Source organism: Apodemus sylvaticus, chromosome 1 (assembly GCF_947179515.1).
Source record: "Apodemus sylvaticus chromosome 1, mApoSyl1.1, whole genome shotgun sequence".
Classification (NCBI taxonomy): domain Eukaryota; kingdom Metazoa; phylum Chordata; class Mammalia; order Rodentia; family Muridae; genus Apodemus; species Apodemus sylvaticus.
In genome coordinates, this window is record NC_067472.1 from 90,414,124 (window position 1) to 90,434,689 (window position 20,566).

At 42.5% G+C, this 20,566-nt stretch overlaps 1 protein-coding gene across 9 annotated transcripts in view; it reads left to right on the forward strand.

Moving 5' to 3' along the window:
- The window catches only part of Sox6 (SRY-box transcription factor 6), a 449,973-nt gene that overhangs the window by 373,209 nt on the left and 56,198 nt on the right, over positions 1-20,566 (forward strand). For all 9 annotated transcript variants that reach the window (XM_052200776.1, XM_052200792.1, XM_052200801.1 and 6 more), the window contains 2 exons: positions 2,284-2,467; positions 5,308-5,492. In XM_052200776.1, the coding sequence (XP_052056736.1) occupies positions 2,284-2,467; positions 5,308-5,492 (369 nt within the window). The remainder of the gene's footprint in view (positions 1-2,283; positions 2,468-5,307; positions 5,493-20,566) is intronic.

The window sequence follows — 20,566 nt, forward strand, 5'->3', positions numbered from 1 at the left end:
TCACTTCTTTCTGGAATTGCTTTCCCAGGCTCCTAGCATAGATCTCTGTAGAGCACTGTCTAATGGTCATGTCCTATGTCCTAACAGTGAGTTCTTAACCTGGGGAAGGAAACATGATCCTGTCCCTCTATCATGATTTACAATGGAAAACTTCTTGACATAAATTTTGAATTATAAATAGTAAATTAGAGCACATGTAAAACTCAAAACAGGTTGTAAAGTCCATATTTTCAAGAATATTGAAGAAAACAAATATAATAAGACAAAGCACAGAAATAAAATTAGTTGCCTACAAGTGGTAAGCACAGTGGTGCAGATGAGAAGTCACTGGATAGGGTTAGGAGCAGCTCAGACCTGCAAAAGGAAAAAGCATGGAATAGAAGACAGAACACAACTATGCGAAGTGGACCGGAGGAAAGACTCAGTCCTGGGGCAACGTCACACAGGCTAACTCACACAACCAGAAGAAAGAATCTGACTTATATATGAAGAAATAGTGGTAGGACTTGTCTCTAACTTGACAGACACTCTAAATTTGGGCATTTTAGAAGGTCAGCAAACTCCAAATAAAAGGAACATGAAGAGCATGACAAAATACTTAGCACATAAATCGCTGTGATTCCAGTATGAGTGAAGGAAGTGACTAGTTTAAATATCCTTTGAGTCAAGGGCAAAAAGAAGCAAGTTAATTTAGTACATCAGATAATTTTGACATTCGTAGTGGATGTAATCATGTTTCCCCAGAACATGCCCTATACTAAATATAGATTAAAGTGCATTGCAACACAGATGGGACTGAGCACTTGCTTCCTATTAATACCAAACACAACAACAACAAAACAACTCAGACATAGAGACAAATGATCATTTTTGCTGGACATTTGGTAGATAGAGGCAGAGGGGTGAGATTTGGAGTCCAGTAAGTTAGATTCAATTTTTCCTCTCCCTATCCAGCCTTGGGGAGGGGCTTTTGGTTATTTGGATGTTCATCTCTTCATTTGTTGGTTTTGAGTAGTACAGCTCACCCTCCAGTGGCCTCAGGGGCTCAGTGGGCTAATACACTGCAGGTGCCCAGTGTAGTGCCTGCTGCATGGTCAGAGCTCTTGTCCTTCCTCCCCCTCCTCCTCCACTGTTATTTTCTGGCATGACAGACATTGGTTGACATCCCTTAGTATATGGCTGTCTTTTTATAGATGAAGACCTAAGCCTCAGTGAGGAATGAGGTCACATGTTTACCCTGGGAGAGAATGTTCTGTTACCAGATTCTGTTGTGTATTCTCAATAATGTCACCGAAAACAAGTCCCCTGTGTCCCAGAAGTTAGATGGGATCTGACATTTGCTGATGATTTTGCTTCAGAATGCAATAATGCAGATCTTAATATTGAACCTTTAAATCACATATTTCAGTGTGAAATGAGAGAAATATTGTCTTTGTAACTCTTTGATGGTTGAATAAATGAGACAAAATGAAAGCAAGTTGCTTAGCTTTGAAGCCACTGGCTAACTCAGGGTTCCAAGCCAGAGATGAAAATACTGGGCTTGGTGTAGAGGGATATGGGTCCTAAAATAGATATTCCATAAATATATGTAGCAAAGATTGTAACAAGACATCACTTTAAGCATGAAAAATAAATTGCATATAGCATAGCATGTAAAACATAATTATAATGTATGCTTGCTCTTCACAAAAATTAATTTTAAACATGAATAGAGACCAGAATATAAACCACAAGAGCACCCACACCCAGAAAGCCACATAGAAGCCTGTGGTGTGGCATGGGACTCTGAGGGCAGGGGCCCTGGAGAGCGAAGATGGCTTCCCATGTTTCCATTCTAAAGGACTTTGAATTGTTTGATTTAAAATATATATTAAAAAATTAGCTGTGGGGACTATTTATAGTCATAGGAACTTTTCAGAGAGACTAACACAAAAGCACTACAGAGCTACTGAAATTTTAAATAATTCTTTGTAAATGCCCTAGGTTAATTTAGATCCCTGAAAACACATTAGGAAATTAAGCTGTAATGTGAGCTAATTCAGATTTTAATTTGGCAAAAAGAATGATCCAACTACATAGTTAATGTAAATAGAAGCATAACACAGGGAAATTAATGAGGTTCCTTCCGATGAATCTTCAAGGAGGTAGATAATTAGCTTCTTTTGTTATTATTGTAGGAGAACATGGTATTGTCTCGGAGGTGTAAAATAACTGTGGCTTACTAAGTGATAATGTGCTTCATTTGTCTTTTTTTAAATAATTATTTATGTTAAACTCTTGTAGGATGAAACAACAGCCCAGCCTCTGAATCTCTCATCCCGGCCTAAGACAGCAGAGCCTGTGAAGTCCCCAACATCTCCCACCCAGAGCCTCTTTCCAGCCAGCAAAACCAGCCCTGTCAACCTGCCAAACAAAAGCAGCATCCCCAGCCCCATTGGAGGAAGCCTGGGGAGAGGATCCTCTTTAGGTAAATGGAAGAGACCTGTGCACTGGGAAAGAAAGCAACTGGGCCAGTGCCTGCTGGCCCTGGGTCATGTGGTCCTTGGGAAGGACAGCAATGTTCATGTTCTTCCTAATGAAGCAGACCCAACTTAGTATCTTAGGCAACTAGAAATTTTAGAAATTGTCACAAGTCCTGCCAGCATTCATTTTATTTTGTTTGTTTGTTTTGTTGTTTGGTTGTTTTGTTGTTGTTTTGTTTTTTGGATGATAGTGGATCCTGGCCATGAGACACTTAGGAGGGTCTGAGTTTTGTCAGTTTTGCCTTGAAGTAGTTTTGTGAGGGCATCAAGAGTTGGCTTCATGCAAGAAGCATGCCACAATATGCCTGTTCCTTCTTGCCCTTGAAGAGCATTTTCAAGGACTTGAAGGTATTTTCTTGCCCCTGTTTGAAAAAAAAGCATGGGTTTTATGAGGACACATCTGAACCAAACAGTTAGTGACTGGAGTGGTGTCGGATTTCATAAACCCTGAAAAGTCACCAGGATTGTGTAGCTTGTAGACTCCTGAAGGCCTGAAGAGAAAGAACAGATCACCTGACAGGGCCTTGCAGTCTCCATTTTGAAAGACAATGATAGGTGAATCCCAACATGCTCACCTGCTTAGGCAGAATGAAACAAGACCAGAGGCACCTGTCAGCAGGATCAAAGCAAAACATTAGGGGATTGTTACTAGGCTCTTTATGTCTCTTGGTTTCCAAATAAAGACGTTGGGAAGGGAGGGTGGGAATCAGACTGGCCATTTCTTTACTATGTCCTCTTCCTTGTGTTATTGAATCATGGAGTCTTTTTGTCTATCATAATTAGATACAGCAATGTGTGGGTAGAGCCATCATAATTTATATGTAGTCTTGCTGCTTTAATTTCAGTTTACAAGTTACATAATGTAGTTCTTACAGGTAGAATGACTCAGCCCCAGAGCTGTGCTGTGAACCAGCAGAACCGGGACTTATACCCAGGTCACTCACTCAGAACTCTCTGCTCTCAGGAAGCTCAGAGTTAGAGGTGCACTCAACTGGGCTTAATGTGAGTGTGTCTTCTGACAATACGATGTAGTGTTGGCACTGGCAGTTGGGAACATTAGGATGTGGAGAGCAGCCTGTTCTGATTTCCAGTTAGGTTCCTCTCCTAGGAACCACAGCATCTTACACTCTGTCAGGGAGAGATAGTGATGCACATGAACATGAACTGTTTCTTTTGGCTGGCCTTTTGGGAGTTGGGAGATGAGACAAGAGAAGCAGCCTAAGGAAAACAGATGCCTGCTTCCTGAAGTGGCTTTGTGCAGTCTGGGCTGGGCATCCAAGGGACAGACACAGAGCTGGTATGTCCCAGGCCCTGCTCAAAGGGCAGAGACAGAGCTGGTATGTCCCAGGCCCTGCTCCTGTCAGCAGCTTCTTAGGTCAGAAGCCAGATGTGCGGGAGTATTTAGCTGTTGAACAGCAATCTTGGGTAAATAATATTCCACAAAAGTTGTCTTTTATTTAATCAGCAAGCTTCTAAACAAAAGAAAATGTTTTTTAATATTTTATAATAAAGTAACTGACTTTAAAAAAACATTTTCATAGATAGTTTTTGGAACCTTTTGCAGCATTTTCTATGTATATGTGTGCATATATACATATATGTATATATGTATGTATATATACAAAACACATATATGTGTATATACACATTGTACATACAAGGTATATGATATAAGCTTGATTGTAATCTGGTGTCCCTGTTCCTCTCTCTGTGAGGTGTATGCATGTATGCATACATGCCTTTTATACATATGTGTGGTGAAATACAAAGAGGCTCATATAAGTAGGTCATGTGAAATACACAACAGCAGCTGAAATCTATCACTAATCAAATAATTGTCCTCCTTTGTCTCAAAATGTAAAAACCAATCCAAAGTATTCATTTAAGATGAGAAAAAAACATGGCATAGAGGAAAATTAGTTTCCATTTCATTTCCCCCCCTGGGTTACACAGAATATAATGAAGGAGAATGTTTATTCTTACTTGATTTTAGGATTCGTACTCATGTGAAAGCCATCACCACACATACTGCTTCACTGTCAGGAACAGGGGTGGGGGAGAGGGCTGGGAGCAGTGGGTGTCCAAGCTGGGAGTGGGGCAGGGTTGTCATCCTCTTGGTAAATAACCGAGGCAGCATGATAAGAAGAATGCTTCATTAACCAGCCAGCTCTTGAGAACGGAGAGTGTGGTGTGTTCCTTCCTGCCCCCTCACTCCTGCAGTGGACACATACCACACACATACAGATGTCACCATCGTGCACATGTGCCCTCTTAAGTCTCATTCTGTTAAGCCTCAAACTGCTGTCTTCCACATAGCACGCCAAATAAACAGATCTCAGCTGCCTCTCTGCCTACCGCCCGTCTTGCCCCTCCCCCAAAGATCAGCAAAGATTGTACATAAATTACAGACACATGCAAAGCAGTTAGCCCTCCCAATAGATCTAGGACTGGAATGTAGGGGCGTTGATACTGTAGGCACAAGCAGGGCAAATACTCCTCCCTGTACATACAGGATTAGAACCTAGGACTAGTCATTTGTGAGAGGGTAGAAAATAACCACACAGTGCAGTGCTGGGTCATCCTCCAAGGGCTACCTGCACCCAGAACCTGTACAGCTTGGTTGAATTGTCTTTCTGTTCTCTAAGTAGTGTTGTAGTTTTCTTAATAACAAATGTGCCCCTTCCTTGTTCAGAGAATACAGTGTTACCCTGCGGAGTGAATCATAGCTAGCACATAAGGGACTATGTCCCCACACACCTCTAATAATGCCCCCCTGTGTATGCAGATATACTATCCAGTCTCAACTCTCCTGCCCTGTTTGGGGACCAGGACACAGTGATGAAAGCCATTCAGGAGGCTCGGAAGATGCGAGAACAGATCCAGCGGGAGCAGCAACAGCAGCCACATGGAGTTGATGGGAAACTGTCCTCCATGAACAACCTGGGGCTGAGCAACTGCAGGAATGAGAAGGTAACCATACATCCCTCCCCATGCACGGCAGGCCCACCAGCTCAGCCACATCTCTTTGTCTTTAGGCCTCCAGGTCCTAACTTGCTACCAAAGATTTAGGCTTCCAGCTTGAGGGCCACTTTGTAATTTTCTGTCCTGTGTGTGACATGGTTACATTCCTGCTGGTTGGCACTTCGGTTGCCTTCCAGGCCTACCTGCCTGTTGCTGTCTCTCTGTCCTATTCTGAAATACTTAGGAACTTTCTGATAGACTGTAAATTATTCAATTGGAATGAAAATTGAGTGTAAGACTGTTTTCAAGAATATAAACATAAGCTCACAATGACAGTCGAGTAAATTGTTGCTTGCTGTTACATTTAATGCTGTTTTCCATCAAAAAGTAGACATCGAAACCAAGCAAATTTCAAACTATATTCGATTGTTATCATTTTGATCCAGCAAATCACTTATGTGGTACCTGATCTGAGATAGACTTATATAGCAGAATAGAGCTTGGAGCAAAGGCCTGAGCTAAACAGAGCACACACTAGCAGGGGAAGGAGACCATAAAGAAGTAAGCAAGTATGCAAGGCAGAGTCAATACACACCTAGGGGCCAAGAGGAAAGTGAAGGGGGAGAAGCCAGTGGCAGTAAGGACTGCCTGGGCCTATGACTAAGGATAGAGACCTGGAGGAAGTCATGGTTCAGCCACAGGAACAGGATGGAAGGCACTCTAGACAGGGAGAGCTATGGGTGTACAAACCAGTGTGGCCAGACTGTCATAGGAGAGGGAACAGAGGACGTGAGGTAAAAGTCATAGCCTGGGAAAAGCATGGTAGACCTGGTGGGTTCTAAGAATCCTCTTCACTTCATCCCACACTGGATCTGTCCAGGGTGTGAATTAGATCTGGTTGACATACAGGAGACCATTTGGCCTATTGAAGACGCATGGAAATGGAGTCACTGGGAGGAATGTGCCTGGTAAGACAACTCATTCCTTTTATACATACAAATACTTGCCTGGCACTAAGTTATGAGAAAATGTTTATTATTTACTTTTAAATGTGGGACTACTTTAGAGAGATGGATGAAGTCTGTGATAGACAGTAATAATAGTAGTTAAGTAAATGTTACAACACTTAGATGTGGTTATTAGGTAAACTAAGACTGCAGCTTTGCTTCAATCCTTGAAACTGTGGTGAGGACTCATGGCAGAGTTTGCACAATGGAGAAAAGCTTGTGGTTTTCCCAGTTCCCTGCAGGGTTTTTCTCTTCTCCTGAAGGAGTTGAAAGTGTGTGGTGCTACTTGTATTCCCATGTGTGGCATGACCATTTGGAAGCTCAGGTGTAATGCTTTCCTAAGTAAGGATACATTGGCTTGTGTTGAGAGGCAGGGGCTTAAACTATGTGTCTCTCGATGCCAGTTCCCAAGTGGTGTTATAAGCTGTGCTCTCTACAGCTCTCCTGGTATGTCCTCCTCTTCTCTTCCTGTCTTCTAATTGTTGCTGGAACCCTGGCTTGTGTCTGCTGTATCTGAATTTCCTCCTATCTTTTCTATATGCCTTCTGTCTTGTGTGTCTACTTTCTAACCCATCTAATCTGTTGTGATCTTACTCTAACTTGATGACATCTATAAAAGCTCTACTTCAAAATAAGGCCACATTCACAGCTGCATTATGTTGAGACTTTTCTCTTAAGGAAACAATGTGACCCTTTACAAGGGGTGCAAATGTATTGCTCATTCCCATCCTCTTGGCCTTAATGCTGTACTCTTGGGTCACATCAGGGGACATCTGGTGTGCAGGGCAGCATGGGCTGCTAGGGCTGGTAATATGATGGTATACTCCAAGCCTCATGTGGACCAGATTAATCTCAGAGAGAGCTGGCCTTCCAAAGCCTAGTAAAGATGTGATTTTCCTCTGAGTTGTCATTGTACTGTGGCTGCTGTTAGCTTCCTACAGGACCTGGCATACCATACATAAACTCAAGCAACACGCCTACTCAGAGAATCATAAATTAAAAGATTGGTACCTTGCATCTGATGTAGTTGTTACTATGATCAATTGGAGCTGAAGGTCAAATGTAGACACTATGCACTTCAAATTCCGAAGCTTAATTTTTACTTCCATTGACTTTTCTTAATTCATTTGGGAAGAAGAAATCTGAAGTTAAATATGAAAAAAGAAAACTATATTTTTCCTTGGAAGTTATAAGAGGAAAATGAAAAGTGAGATTGACTTTGAACATAGTGATAAACTAAAACCTAAAATATAACATGCTGAAGAGAACTGAGTCCCTCAAGGTAAGGTGCAGTGCAGTTTTTACAGAACCAGGGAGCCGTGGCTTTCCAGCTGAAGGGTCTCATTGCGTCAGCAGATAACGGTACTGGGGCTGCATTGGAAGCCCGTGCTCTTTAGGGAGGTTATGTATGTTCATTGGCTCTTACAGAATCTCAGACCTCCTGACCTCTGGCTTGGGGAAGTTTGCATGATGTGGGCCTTGTTAGCCTCTGGAGGGAATATCTGTACTTGCTAGGCCTGTTGCTATTAGAGGAATGCATCAAGGGACCATCCAGAGCCCGAAGGCAGCTTTGGTTCTCTTATGACTCAGATCTCCATCCTATTTGGTGGCTTTCCTTCCACAGGAAGGAAATGTGGCCTTCCACTATTTCTTCAGGATAAACATGTAATATGCAAAAAGATTAGGAAATGGACTGGGACAAATTCAGGTTACTATCTGGCTTCAAAACTGACACCTTTGACCTACTGGTCCAGTATTCTTTAAATATAGAGACCTTTAAACTAGACTTAGGAATTGGTTCTTTGGACCCCATGTCACAGTTTTAGGTAACTTTTATAGTATTCTATCACAAACCTTGTATTGACTAAGCACACCTCTCTCTCATACTTGAACATTCTTCACAAAAGAATGTAGCACACACCTGGGCTCCCTGGAAGCAAGCCATTAGCTGGATGTTAGTGGCAGGTGTGTGTCTTTGTGTGTCAGGGGGTTACTTTCCAAAACTGCTGTCTGTAAGAGGGACAGGGACAAAGCAGGACTGGGTGAGGAAATGGTGGCACTGTGCCTCTACCAGCAACTCTTGCATAAGCTCCAGGACACCACAGTTATGGAGAATTGCTCCACATTTAGAGAGGAGAATGAGTTTTGTATGTTAGTGCCAGTCAGTCCTTTCATGAAAGCTGCCCTGAAAAGAGGATTTGACCTGAGGTGATTGCCTTTAGCTGAATCAAGGTCAAGTAGGATAGATAGACCTTTCCAGTGCTAAAGGGGATGGGAAATCACATGCCAGTATCTATTGCTGCCTGTCACATTTATCACTCTAGATGTCATTAAACGAATGCTATATGTATAACCAGAGTGGACTAACATTTGTGGCACAGGAACGGGAAAGCTGTGTTTCCATAGCACACACAGGCTCATGTGTGTGCCCACATGAATACATATTCTCCTATGATCTGTTTCACCTTATTGAGCAAATCTCTGTTTTGCCAAAACATCACTGATTTGATTGGTCAGAGCAGCCCCAGTGGAATATCTCTGGAGCTGTTTGTTGCAGGGTGTTCAGGGTCTGCTAAGTACATAGATTGTCGGGACAATAGACTGTAACGGCACCCTAGGAGCTCTTCTGCACAATCATCTCCAAGAGCCTCTGTGCATGCACTACACACACACACACACACACACACACACACACACTGTGAGCATCCTGCCAGAAGAAGGCTGAGTTTCCGTCCTAAGCTAGCTTTTCCCACCAAGAACACCAGCCGGCCCCATCTGTGCTGGAGCACCAGTGTGATTAGATCATATTATGTGAATTCCTTACCACACTTTATTGTTTTGGTAATTCTAAGTATTTTTGTTGTGAAAATCCACTGAAGAATTTCAATCACTGCTTATAAATGTCCTAGGGCTAACTAAGCTCAGGGCATCTGGCTAAGAGAGAAATGAGGTAGGGTGGCCATCTTCATAAATGGTCTGTGGTGTGTTTGATGTATGAATGGACTCATCGATTGGCTGGAGAATGTTATTGTGTGGGCATCATGTCAGGCTGCAGTGCTCAGAAATGGGCAGGCTGCATAGGCACACGTGTGGCTTGAGCCACCACTCTCTCATGGAACTGCTTGAGAAAGACGTTTACCCTCGGCAGATGTCAAAATGAGCTACAGTGAGCACTCTTTTCCTGCATCTGAAGCACGCAGGCTGTGACTGAAGTACAGAGTAGAAGTGGAGGCTTTTGGTGGAAAACCTGTTCATGGTCCTGGGTTTTCCAAAATCTGATAAAACCAAAGCGTTCATCTACTACCACTACCAACAACAGCAACAGCCCCCTTGTATGGGAGAATGGAAGGGAATGTTACATCCATCTGGTAGTGACTACTGGTTACAGAGAAGAAGTAGCCCCAGAGAAAAGAAGGTGCTTCTTGACAGTCGGGACTTAGAGCAAAAATGGATTTAAGTCTTGGTGCTTCTCATCCCAAGTTACTATTTCCACATAGAGAATTGTATCTGATTCAGTTAACAACTTTCTATGATAGTTTTATTCTCCAAACTTTTGTAAGCCTGGGGCATACAAAAGAACTTATATCCTGACTGCCACACACCTTTGATGGACTAAAGAAAAAGCTAGACACAGAAGCACGAGTCTCCTGCTTTCTGTCTCCACAGTGCCTTGTCCCTTCCAGGCTGTTCTTTGATTCTGGATCCATAAACAGAAGGTTGAGTGATGCAGATCTCAGTATCTCTATCTCTATCTCTATCTCTATCTCTATCTCTATCTCTATCTCTATCTCTATCTCTATCTCTATCTCTATCTCTATATCATCTATATATCTATATTGATCTAAACCTCTCTTTCTCCCTCTCTCTCTCTCTACACACACACACACACACACACACACACACACACACACACACAAATGGCTAGGTGAGCCCACACAATAGATTAGAGACAGGACAGCTTGGTCTCTGTGTTGATTCATTGCAGGTCTCTGTTCTTCCTGTCACATTTTCTGACACTCTGTTCTAAGTAAATCACTTTACCTTTCTGAGTTCCAATGGTCAGAGATATGAATGTGAGACTCTTTTCCTTGAAGGATTGTCTGAGGAATAGTATAAGGAAGAAGCATCTCACATGGAAGATGCACAAATGGTAGCAGCTTCTTTCTCACTTTCAAACTGTAGTATGTCAACTCTATGCTAATTTTGTTCACTCTGCTTGATATGCTCCAGTGATTCAGGGTGGAATCCCTGTGCCTTAGGGACCGTAGTGTCTACAAATAGTGTGAAGGCTTGGAAGACCCTAACAGGAAGCTGCTTGCAAATTCACCTGTACATTTTGCTTTTTTGCCAAAGGTATTTTACAAAGTACTTATTATTTTTATGGCATGTGTATGCATGATTATGTGGGCATACATGTCATATGTAGAAATCAGAAGACAACTCTGTGGAGTCAGTTCTCTCCTACCTTAATGTGTATTATGGAGACTGAGCTCAGATCTCCAGGTTTGCTGCTAAGTGGATTTACCTGCCAAGCCTTCTTGTTGAGCCTTGGGAAACTTTTGTACACTAGTAACCTGCTAGAATCTGGGGGTAGCCAACAATACTTTGATAATAGTATTCAAACATGATCTGTTGTTGGCTCTGGAGCTTTGTTTCCATCTAATTAATTAGATTTTTAATAATGCTTTCTTTTAAAAAAATCATTCTCCGGGTGTTTGATAGCAATGATCATCACTCATGCTCAAATGGTTCCTTTCCCCAGTCCAAAATAATAATAAATAATAATAATAATAATAATACGGCTCTGAGAAGCTCCTCACCAAGGCACATTGCAAACTGGTTGCTAGTTTCTTAAAAGCCACTGTTGCATTTTTCCAAGCATAGATCCTTGTCCCTTGCCTGACTTTGCAAAGCTCAGCCCATCAGCACCACAGTGTATAAGGCTTCCCTTCTAATTGGGGAAGGGAAACAGGAAGCAGACTCTGTTGCTCGTGGTCAGTTGCCACAGCTTCTTGTTATTTCTACAGCTGATTCAGACAAGGTAAGCATAATCAAAAGATCAATGCAGCCATACAACAGTAGCTGAAATGGAGCTGAGAGCAAATTATTTAGCAAACTGGAATGACTGAACTCCTTATACAGACCAGTGGGATCTTACTGTTTTCAAATCAAGTGTATGCAGAATCAATTGATTGGGATTATTGCCTTTGCAGTTTGACTGACAGGATCAGTTGCAGTGTTTCCTCTGTTTCCTTTGCTCCCAAAACTATACTATGGAGGAATGTAGACCACCCTGGAGATTCCACAGGAAGGGGCAGATTCTGTGACCATCTTTGTTTGCAAAGAGCAGCAGTCGGTTTAAAAGATATTGTATGATACTTTCAACATGATAAACAATTCTTAAAAAGTGCTTTATGCTCCAAAAATACTACCTATTACATACAGTGTCTGTCTTGATCTGTCGAGGATGTGGGCTTTGCTGTCCCTGTTTCTTGGTGGGGAAGCAAAGGCCAGTTAAGAGCACATTACCCCAGCATGCCTTCTCTCCATCATCTTGTTTGTTTCCCACACCTCCCGAAGATGGAGAGGGAAGTTTTACTTAGAAATTAAACCAAGGTGTATATTGCACCTCCAAACATCCATTTTAATGAGCATGCCTCTACCAGGAGCATGCTACATAAACACATGTGTTCCTGCAGGTTTTTTGAGATGAACATCTATAGTTATACTTATGCACACAAATCAGAAACTCTATACAATTAGAAGAGAGCAATGAGGGTTTATTAGTGCTACGTTTTGCATTTGAACCAGTAGCACTGGGCAGCTCTGTGTGCTGTGTGTAGACTCTGGCTGAATGCAACCATTACCTTCTTTCTTCCCTGTTGTCAGGGCTATTTCATTGGTTGCCTAGCTACTAGTTTAAGGCTTAATTCATTAAAAAAAAAAAACTTTCTTGGTTGTGTTTATTTCCTTTGCACTCTCACTGGAAAGAATGGTGAGGACTGGTACAGCCTTTCAGGATTCAAGATGCCTTTTAAGAACAGAGGTGAGGGTTTGGAGCAAATAGGAAGGTTTCAGTTTTGTTGACAAGTATTTAGGTCAAAATGCAAAATCCTTCTAGTATCACTTCTAGTAAACGTGTTAAGACTCAACCCAGTCAGGTAGTGGGTTTGTGCCCAGCTTCTTGAGGAGCTATTAACTGGACAATGCATAGAACATACTCATTAACTAAGCCCCTCACCAGGGCAGGCGCTTTCTATGCCTTCATCCTTCTAGGTCTAATCTTTCTCCCGCCAGAGTATCCTCGATTCTTGAGGTCTCAAGGCCCTTCTACATTCCTGACAATTATTAAAGACTTGAAAGACTTTGAATTTGAATACTGACTGCATAGATGATAACAGCCAACATCCCGTATATTAGATATTTTAAAATCCATTTTGTATGACATTTTGGTTCACACTTGTTAAAGGTTTACAAAAGTCTTTCTGGCAGTAACCAGGTGAGTAACACTAGCCCTCTGTCTTTACCTGAGGAGACTCCTCTGGCAGTTGCAGTTTTGAGAATATAAGGATGTCAGTGTTCTGTCTTCAAAGCATTTTTCTTTTGTTTATCTACTACAGTTGGCCCTCACAGCCCTTCTTACAGATAACTTCCTATCACTCTGCTTTGCAGGTAAAGATGAGGTTCCAGGAGCTGAAATCATTAGCTGATCTGCACACAGGGAGCAAGGAAAGTGAAGCTCTTCACAGTCATGGTTTCAGAGCCAACATCTTTTCCATTGTAGCAGACAGACATCATCATTTCTCAGTGTCAGGCTCTGCCATATGCCCTAGTGAGCCCTAAACAGTCTCTCTCTCTCTCTCTCTCTCTCTCTCTCTCTCTCTCTCTCTCTCTCTCTCCCTCCCTCCCTCCATCCCCCGTGTACATGTGTGTGTATGTGTGTGTGTGTGTGTGTGTGTGTTGACCAAGATTTACATTTCCGTGGGAGGCTGCTTTACCATGGAATATTATGTCTATCTGTGTTTAGTGTTTAGTCTGATTCTGGTCACCTCTCTGGATGGTGGTGACTGTTGCTTTGTTTGATCACTTTTGGTCGGTGGGTCTCAGTTCTGCCTCTGTAGAGTGTGTGTGAAAATTCTGCAGTAGATGGGACCGACCTTCTTTCCTTGCTGGCTCCCCTTTCAGCGTGAATCTGGTTGTCTCAGATGTACCTTCAGGCACACTCTGGCAGAGGCTCACTTTTAGCTAAGATCCAGTTTGTAATCTTGACATTTGCAACTAAGATTAGAATTTCCCAAAGTACTGTCTTCCTGCTATGGAGAGAAATGCTTGCTTTTATTTTTGGTACAACCCTGATTTGCCCTTTATGTCTTTTTATAAGTGAAGTCAACAGCACTGGCTTTGAAGAAACACAAAGAGCATCTTATAACATGCACTGCCCACTATCCCTAGTTCACATATCTTCTTGGGAGTCTCAGTAACTCCCACCAAAGATTATTTGAATTTGTTTTATTATGGAGAATCAACATAATTTTCATGAAAAGGAGAAATCTCAAGTTTGGGATTTTATTCTATGTTAATAATAAGCTATCAACATTAAAATAAATCTCAGTTTTCATACCTCTAGAAGAGAAACAAATTTAAAGAAATAATTTCATGAACTCATAGTTTAAAAAGTCACATTGGCCTATGAAGAACTTGCCAGGGCTAGGGATGGAAGCTCAGTGGTAGGTTTGCATGGCATGTGTGGAGCCCTGGGTTTGATCCTCACCACAAACAAGGGGGAAGGGCCTTTTGTCCTTTTACAAGTATGAAGTCCCTAAATTGGTAATACCTCTGCAGATGAGTTTAGAAGAAGATTAGTCTTTTGTATTCTAGACCACTGAAGTAGCTATCATAACATAATATCCTCAGGTATAGGCAAACATCGTCACTGGAAGAAGGAACAAAACATCTTTAAATAAGTCCCCATGAGGTCAGTCTCTGCTCCTGTCTGATGAAGACTCCATTCACTTCAACCATGTGGCTTTACACTTTGGCCTGTTACTTTCAAGTGCCTTTGTTTCCTCACTTGGAAGGCAGACATGATAAATACACAAGATTGTGGGCAAGAGTGAAGAACATTCTGTGTGGGGTGAAGTGGGCGAGTGAATTCAACTGCTTCATGGTTTCTAGCACTAAAGCATTGCAGAGAGGTGAGCAGGGAGTGCTTCTCATCCACTGGTTAGGATGTCCCAGAAAGACTGCTGAGAGACATCCAGATGAGGCCCAAGTGTAGACATGCCAGCACATGGGCCTTTGTCTTCTCATGGGGCAGTAATGAGGGCCAGGCTCCAAGACAGGGTTGAACAGGGTATGAGGTTACAGGAGTCTTGAATAAGGAGTCTGGGAGAGAGTAAGTGATTGGCCATCACTGACCAAGGGAGGAAGAGGTAGAAGGGGTGTGTGTGTGTGTGTGTGTGTGTGTGTGTGTGAGAGAGAGAGAGAGAGAGAGAGAGAGAGAGAGAGAGAGAGAGAGAGAGACAGAGACAGAGAGACAGAGAGACAGAGAGACACAGAGAGAGGGAGAGACAGAGAGACAGAGAGCTTGAACAAAGGAGAAGGGAGGGTAATAGTGGCTGAGGTAAAGAGTATTTTCCCAGATAAATAAACTTTCAGACAATGAACTTGTTACATAGCAACTAATAAGTTATTTTTTCCAAGCAAGACAAAGGTAGGCATGTGTGGCTGTAAACAGAAACAAAAAGCTAAAGTACTTAGCATGGTTTGTGGGCATTTATGACTAATAAGTTGTCTGGGGCAGGAGTCTCATTCTCCCATCAGGAAACCCTGGCAAAGCTCTTATTTTCTGCTATCTTCTCTCAAGAGAAGAACCGAGGACCCACCACACTCACTTCCCCATGTGGTCTGCCGTTTTAGCCCCACTATGGCCTACTGTTTTGGCAATTCAAAGGAAGAACCCTTGTCCTAATTGTCTTCATGGCCTTCCCTGACACTGAATCTAAAATCCTTGTTCATTAGGTGTGTGCTCATGAGCAAAAATGAGAGTATGACTGCACTGTGCCCCCCGCCCTAGTGAGGCTGTGCCACGACTGCACTGTGCCCCCGCCCCACTGAAGCTGTGCCATGACTGTACTGTGCCTCCGCCCCACTAAGGCCATGCTATACTGCACTCCGCCCCACTGAGGCTGTGGTTTCCTTTCAGGGCTCTCCATGTGTGTGCACCTGTGCTGTTCTCCAGGGAATGCTGACATTATAGAAACGTGCTTCTTGCTGGGCTTGAGGGCTCTGCAGTCAGATCCCTATTAACTCTGCCTCACTGCTGGCTGCTGGTGAGGTGTTGCCTGTGATCTACTCTGTCTCCTCCTCCTGCTCCTGTGTTTGAGGGTGTATTCCTCTCTGATCTATCTGCTGCCCTTCTCCTCATTCTATCTTCTCCCCATCTCTCCACCTCTCCCTCCCTCCTTCCTCCCTTCCACCACAAATTTAAGCTTGCTGCAGTTAGGATGCAATGTCTGACTACTGGTGATTTTTCTCCAAATTCTTAAAGTGGTAAGAGGCAATTGCAAGTTCTGTATTGTTCTGGTGAAGGGTTACTGTATGAAATGAATGTGTCCTTTGTACAGCCTGTATCTTTTGTAGCAACACATGGGAGCTCTAACATGTGCATGCTGTGAAAGATATCCCAAACCATAAAGGAATTACTTCATGAAGAAGAGGTTGCACAGTATGGGTGAGGGGTGTGTACAGACTTGAGCAGAATCTAAGGTTTGTTTCCTTTATTTAAATGCTAAGAGCATGAAGTCTCGGCCTTGAGAAGCTTCTGGAATTTAAAGTGATGAAGTTAGTGCTGAGTTGCAGAGCTTCGGAAGCTGACATGGACGGCTGTCTTCCTGATGGCCTGATCTGTGTCTACAACTAAGTGAACTCTTGGAAATGAAGCCATGCGGAATGGCAAAGAGCTGAGGCTAGGTGCTAAGGCATGAGGCCTGTTCTCTAGGGGCCTCCGGCAAGGCTCCAGATACTGAGCCTCCCTCAAAGAGTTCTGAAGCATCAGTAGATTATGATTTTAGGCATAGGGCTTGATGGTGTATTTGATGTCACCATGACTTAAGTAGGGGGCTTTGGTGTCTATGAAGAGGGCCTGGAAAGTGAGGCAGTGGCTTCCCCTTAGAAGGGAACTGTGGCCATTCTCTGGGCTTCCTGCCTGCAGCCTCCTTGGAATGGAATGAGCTTGGCAGCCTTAAGTGATGCATAAATACCTAGTGTGTCCTCTCTGGTTTTCCATAAATAAAGCAATTTTTTTGTTTATGATCCTTGTGGGTGGTAGTGGCAAGGAGAGGCTGTGGAGAGGAAATGTAGTCCATTTCAAGTAAATCAGGTCTGTTGTGCCTGAGATCTCTGGTGTTTAGATGACCCCACCCCCTTGGAGCAGTAAGTGAGACCTAAAAGTTAGCTAAGCAAGCGCACAGACATCTTGACTGCTCTTCAGGGGAAGGCTAAGATTTTAAACCAGACAGCTCATAAATAGATATTCATTTTCAGGCTTGTTTCTTTGGGTTTCAGCCTTCTACTAGTTTGTCCTCAGATCCTAGCACTCACAGAAGAGCAAGCTCATAAGTTTTGTTTGAATAGCAGGTCTTAACCTGCTTAGTTATGTTTATTTTGATTAATTAATCAATCAACTTGCTATTCTTTTGACTATGACCTTATTTATTAAAACTGACTGTTCTAATCAATACAAATTTAAATATGAATGTATTTAATTGGTTAAAACAAATTTAGTCCTTCTTTTGCTTTTCTTTGGATTACATATGACAGGGGAGTTTTTTAAGAACTAAATTTTGATAAGCATGTTGCACACCTTTAATCCTAGCACCTAGGAGGCAGAGGCAGGAGAAGCACTGCAAGTTCAAGGCCAGTCTGATCTACGCAGCAAATTTCAAGTCATCAGGGCTACATAGTGAGCCTTGTCTCCAAAACAAAAATCAAACACAAAATAGAAGGAGATTCTATTCTTAAAACTTCAATAGTTTGTGTAGTCGTTATTCTCATGGTCTTCTTAGGTCATCAGTTGGCCTGAAATTACAGCTAAAAATTGTGCAAACATTTAGAACCTCTGCTAGTTATACTATTCACATTGGAAATTGGATTTGTCAACATCGTTGTCTCCTTGAGACTGTGTAGATCCATCTTAAGGACCTCTCCTTAGCCAGCCTTGGGACTGAGTGAGCAATTTCTTTGCTCCTGCTGGTTTTCCAGTTCTCTCATGGGTTGGGCAGAGTAGACAGGACGTGTGTGTGTTTGGTTATCGATGGTATAGTTCTCAAACCCCTGGAGGAGTGTTCTTATTTCATTTAGAAAACAGTTTACATGGACCATGGTTTAAGCGCCCTTTCCATTAATTACTTTATTTATTTACTTTAAAGCGTCTCCTCCTTCCTCTCCTCTCAGTCCCTCCCTCTCACTCTCCTCTGCCCTCCTTTTCTCCTGAGAGAAAGGGGGGCCTCCCATGATTTTAACCTGCCTCAGCCTATCAAGTTGCACCAGAACTAGACTTACCTTCTCCTATTGAGCCTAGACTTGGCAGCCCAGCTAGGAAAAAAAGATCCAAAGGCAGGCATCAGAGTCAGAGACAGCCCCTGCTTCTGCTGTTAGGGATCTCGTGTTAAAGAGCAAGCTGCACATCTTTTACATATATGTAGAAGGCCTAGGTCTGTCTCATGAATGCTCTCTGGTTAGTGGTTCATTCCCTGTGAACCCCTCTCAGCCCAGGTTAGTTCATTTTGTAGGGTTTTCTTATGGTGTCCTTATGCTCTCTGGCTTCTTCAATCCTTCTTCCCACTCTTGCACAAGATTCTCTGAGTTCTGCCTAGTGTTTGGCTGGAGCTCTCTGCATCCGTGTCAATCATCTACTGGATGAAGCCTCTCAGATGACAGTTATGCTAGGCTACTTACTGCAAGTATAGCAGAGTATCATTAATAGTGTCAGGGGTAGGCTGCCTCTTGTGACATGGGTCTCAGCTGGACCACTCATTGATTGATCATTCCTTCAATTTCTTCTTCAACTTTATCCTTGCATACCTTGTAGGAAGGACAAACTGTGGATCTAAGGTTTTGTGGCTGGATTGGTGTCCTCATTCCTCCAGTAGAAGTTTTGCCTAGTTATAGGAGATGACTATTTCAGATTCCATATTCCCTATTGCTAGGAGTCTTAGCTAAGATCACCCTCAGATTCCTGGGAGTTTCCAGGTTTCTATATCATCCACAGAACCTCCCACCAATTCCAGTTCTCTCTCCCAGATCTCTCCTCTCCATCCTTCCCACAGTTGATCCCTTCTGTTCTCCCCACCTTTTCTCCCACTCAGTTCCATTCTTCTATCCACTCCTGATGTCTGTTTTATTTCCCCTTCCTAGTGAGATTCAATCATCCTGCCTTGAGTCATCCTTATTAATTAGCTTCTTTGGGTCTGTGTATTGTAGCATGGTTATCCTGTACTTTATGGATAACATCCACTTATAGATGACAACATACCATATTTGTCTTTCTGAGTCAGGGTTACCTCACTCAAGATAATCTTTTCTAACTCTATCCATTTGCCTGCAAATTGTATGATGGCATTGTTTTTAATAGTTGAATAATATTCTATTGTGTAAATGGACCACATTTTCTTTATCCACTCTTCAGTTGAAAGACATCTAGATTGTTTCTGGTTTCTGGCTATTACAAATAAAGCTGCTATACAGTTGAACAAGTGTCATTTGTGGGATGGTAGAACATCTTTTGGGTCTATGTCCAGGAGTGCTATAACTGGATCTTGTGGTAGAATTTTTCTGAGAAACTGCCAAATTTATTTCCAAAGTGATCATACAAGTTTGCACTCCCACCAGCAATGGAGGAGTGTTCCCCTTGCTCCACACCATCGCTAGCATGAGCTGTCACTTGATTTTTTTTTAATATGAGCCATCTTGGAATCATAGAGTGATGGGTATGAGATGGAATCTTAAGTTCATTTTGATTTGCATTTCCCTGATGACTAAGGATGTTGAAGATTTCCTTAAGTGTGAAGCACCTTTTCTAGCTTTGCAGAAACAGCTGTCCAAAAACATAGAAACATTTGTTTTTGGAAGGAATTAAAATCCCACATTTTAAAGCACCTTACTGTTTAGAGTCTGACCCTGAATGATCAGCTGGAACTCAAATTTATGAACTGAATTAAATTCTGTTCCAATGCTGCTATCATCTTTGTGTTTAAATTGCTGAAACATAAGTCGGGCAGTAGGCACACATGCCTTTGATCCCAGCACTTGGGAGGCAGAGGCAGGCAGATTTCTGAGTTCAAGGCCAGGCTGATCTACAGAATGGGATCCAGGACAGCCATGGCTACACAGAGAAACCCTGTCACGACAAAACAAAAACAAACAAACAAAATTGCTGAAACATAATTCTGACGACTGACTTCTGACCTACTAAGAAACAAAGTTGGTGCAGTTCCAAAATTCCCTGTCTCAGCGATAATATAAAGCATTTCACTCTTTCATTTTGAGTGTGAAGATGACAATCCCCCCTTAATATAATGACAATAAATAAAATACTCCATGTAAGGTATACTTTGAATTGAAAATATTTCAAGTTTGTGTCAATCAGAATCAGTTGCCAAGATCAGGTGGTCTTTATTTTTATCTACTTTATCACTTATTCACACAGGGGATAGGACAGTAATTACTAGCATACCTCTCTCTGTCTGCGGGCTCTCTGATGACAAACTGCCACTATGTAGAGAGGCTCTAGCTCATTTGCATCACATGTGTAATGTACACTCGCTGGGATGTTAACTTCTCAGCTTTGGTGGAGCTGCCTGACACACACACACAATGATGAGCACATTTTTGAGACAGCAATAGTCAGAAGACTGCAGCAGCACTGTGGGAAGCAAGAGGAACTGGGCTGGCAATCTCACACACCCGTCACCGTCCACATCACCCCTGGACCAGGCTGGCTTTCCTCAGGGCCTAACAAATGGTCAGAAATTTAGTAAATTACAGAAGCAGGAGCAAGGATAAATGTCAATTCCT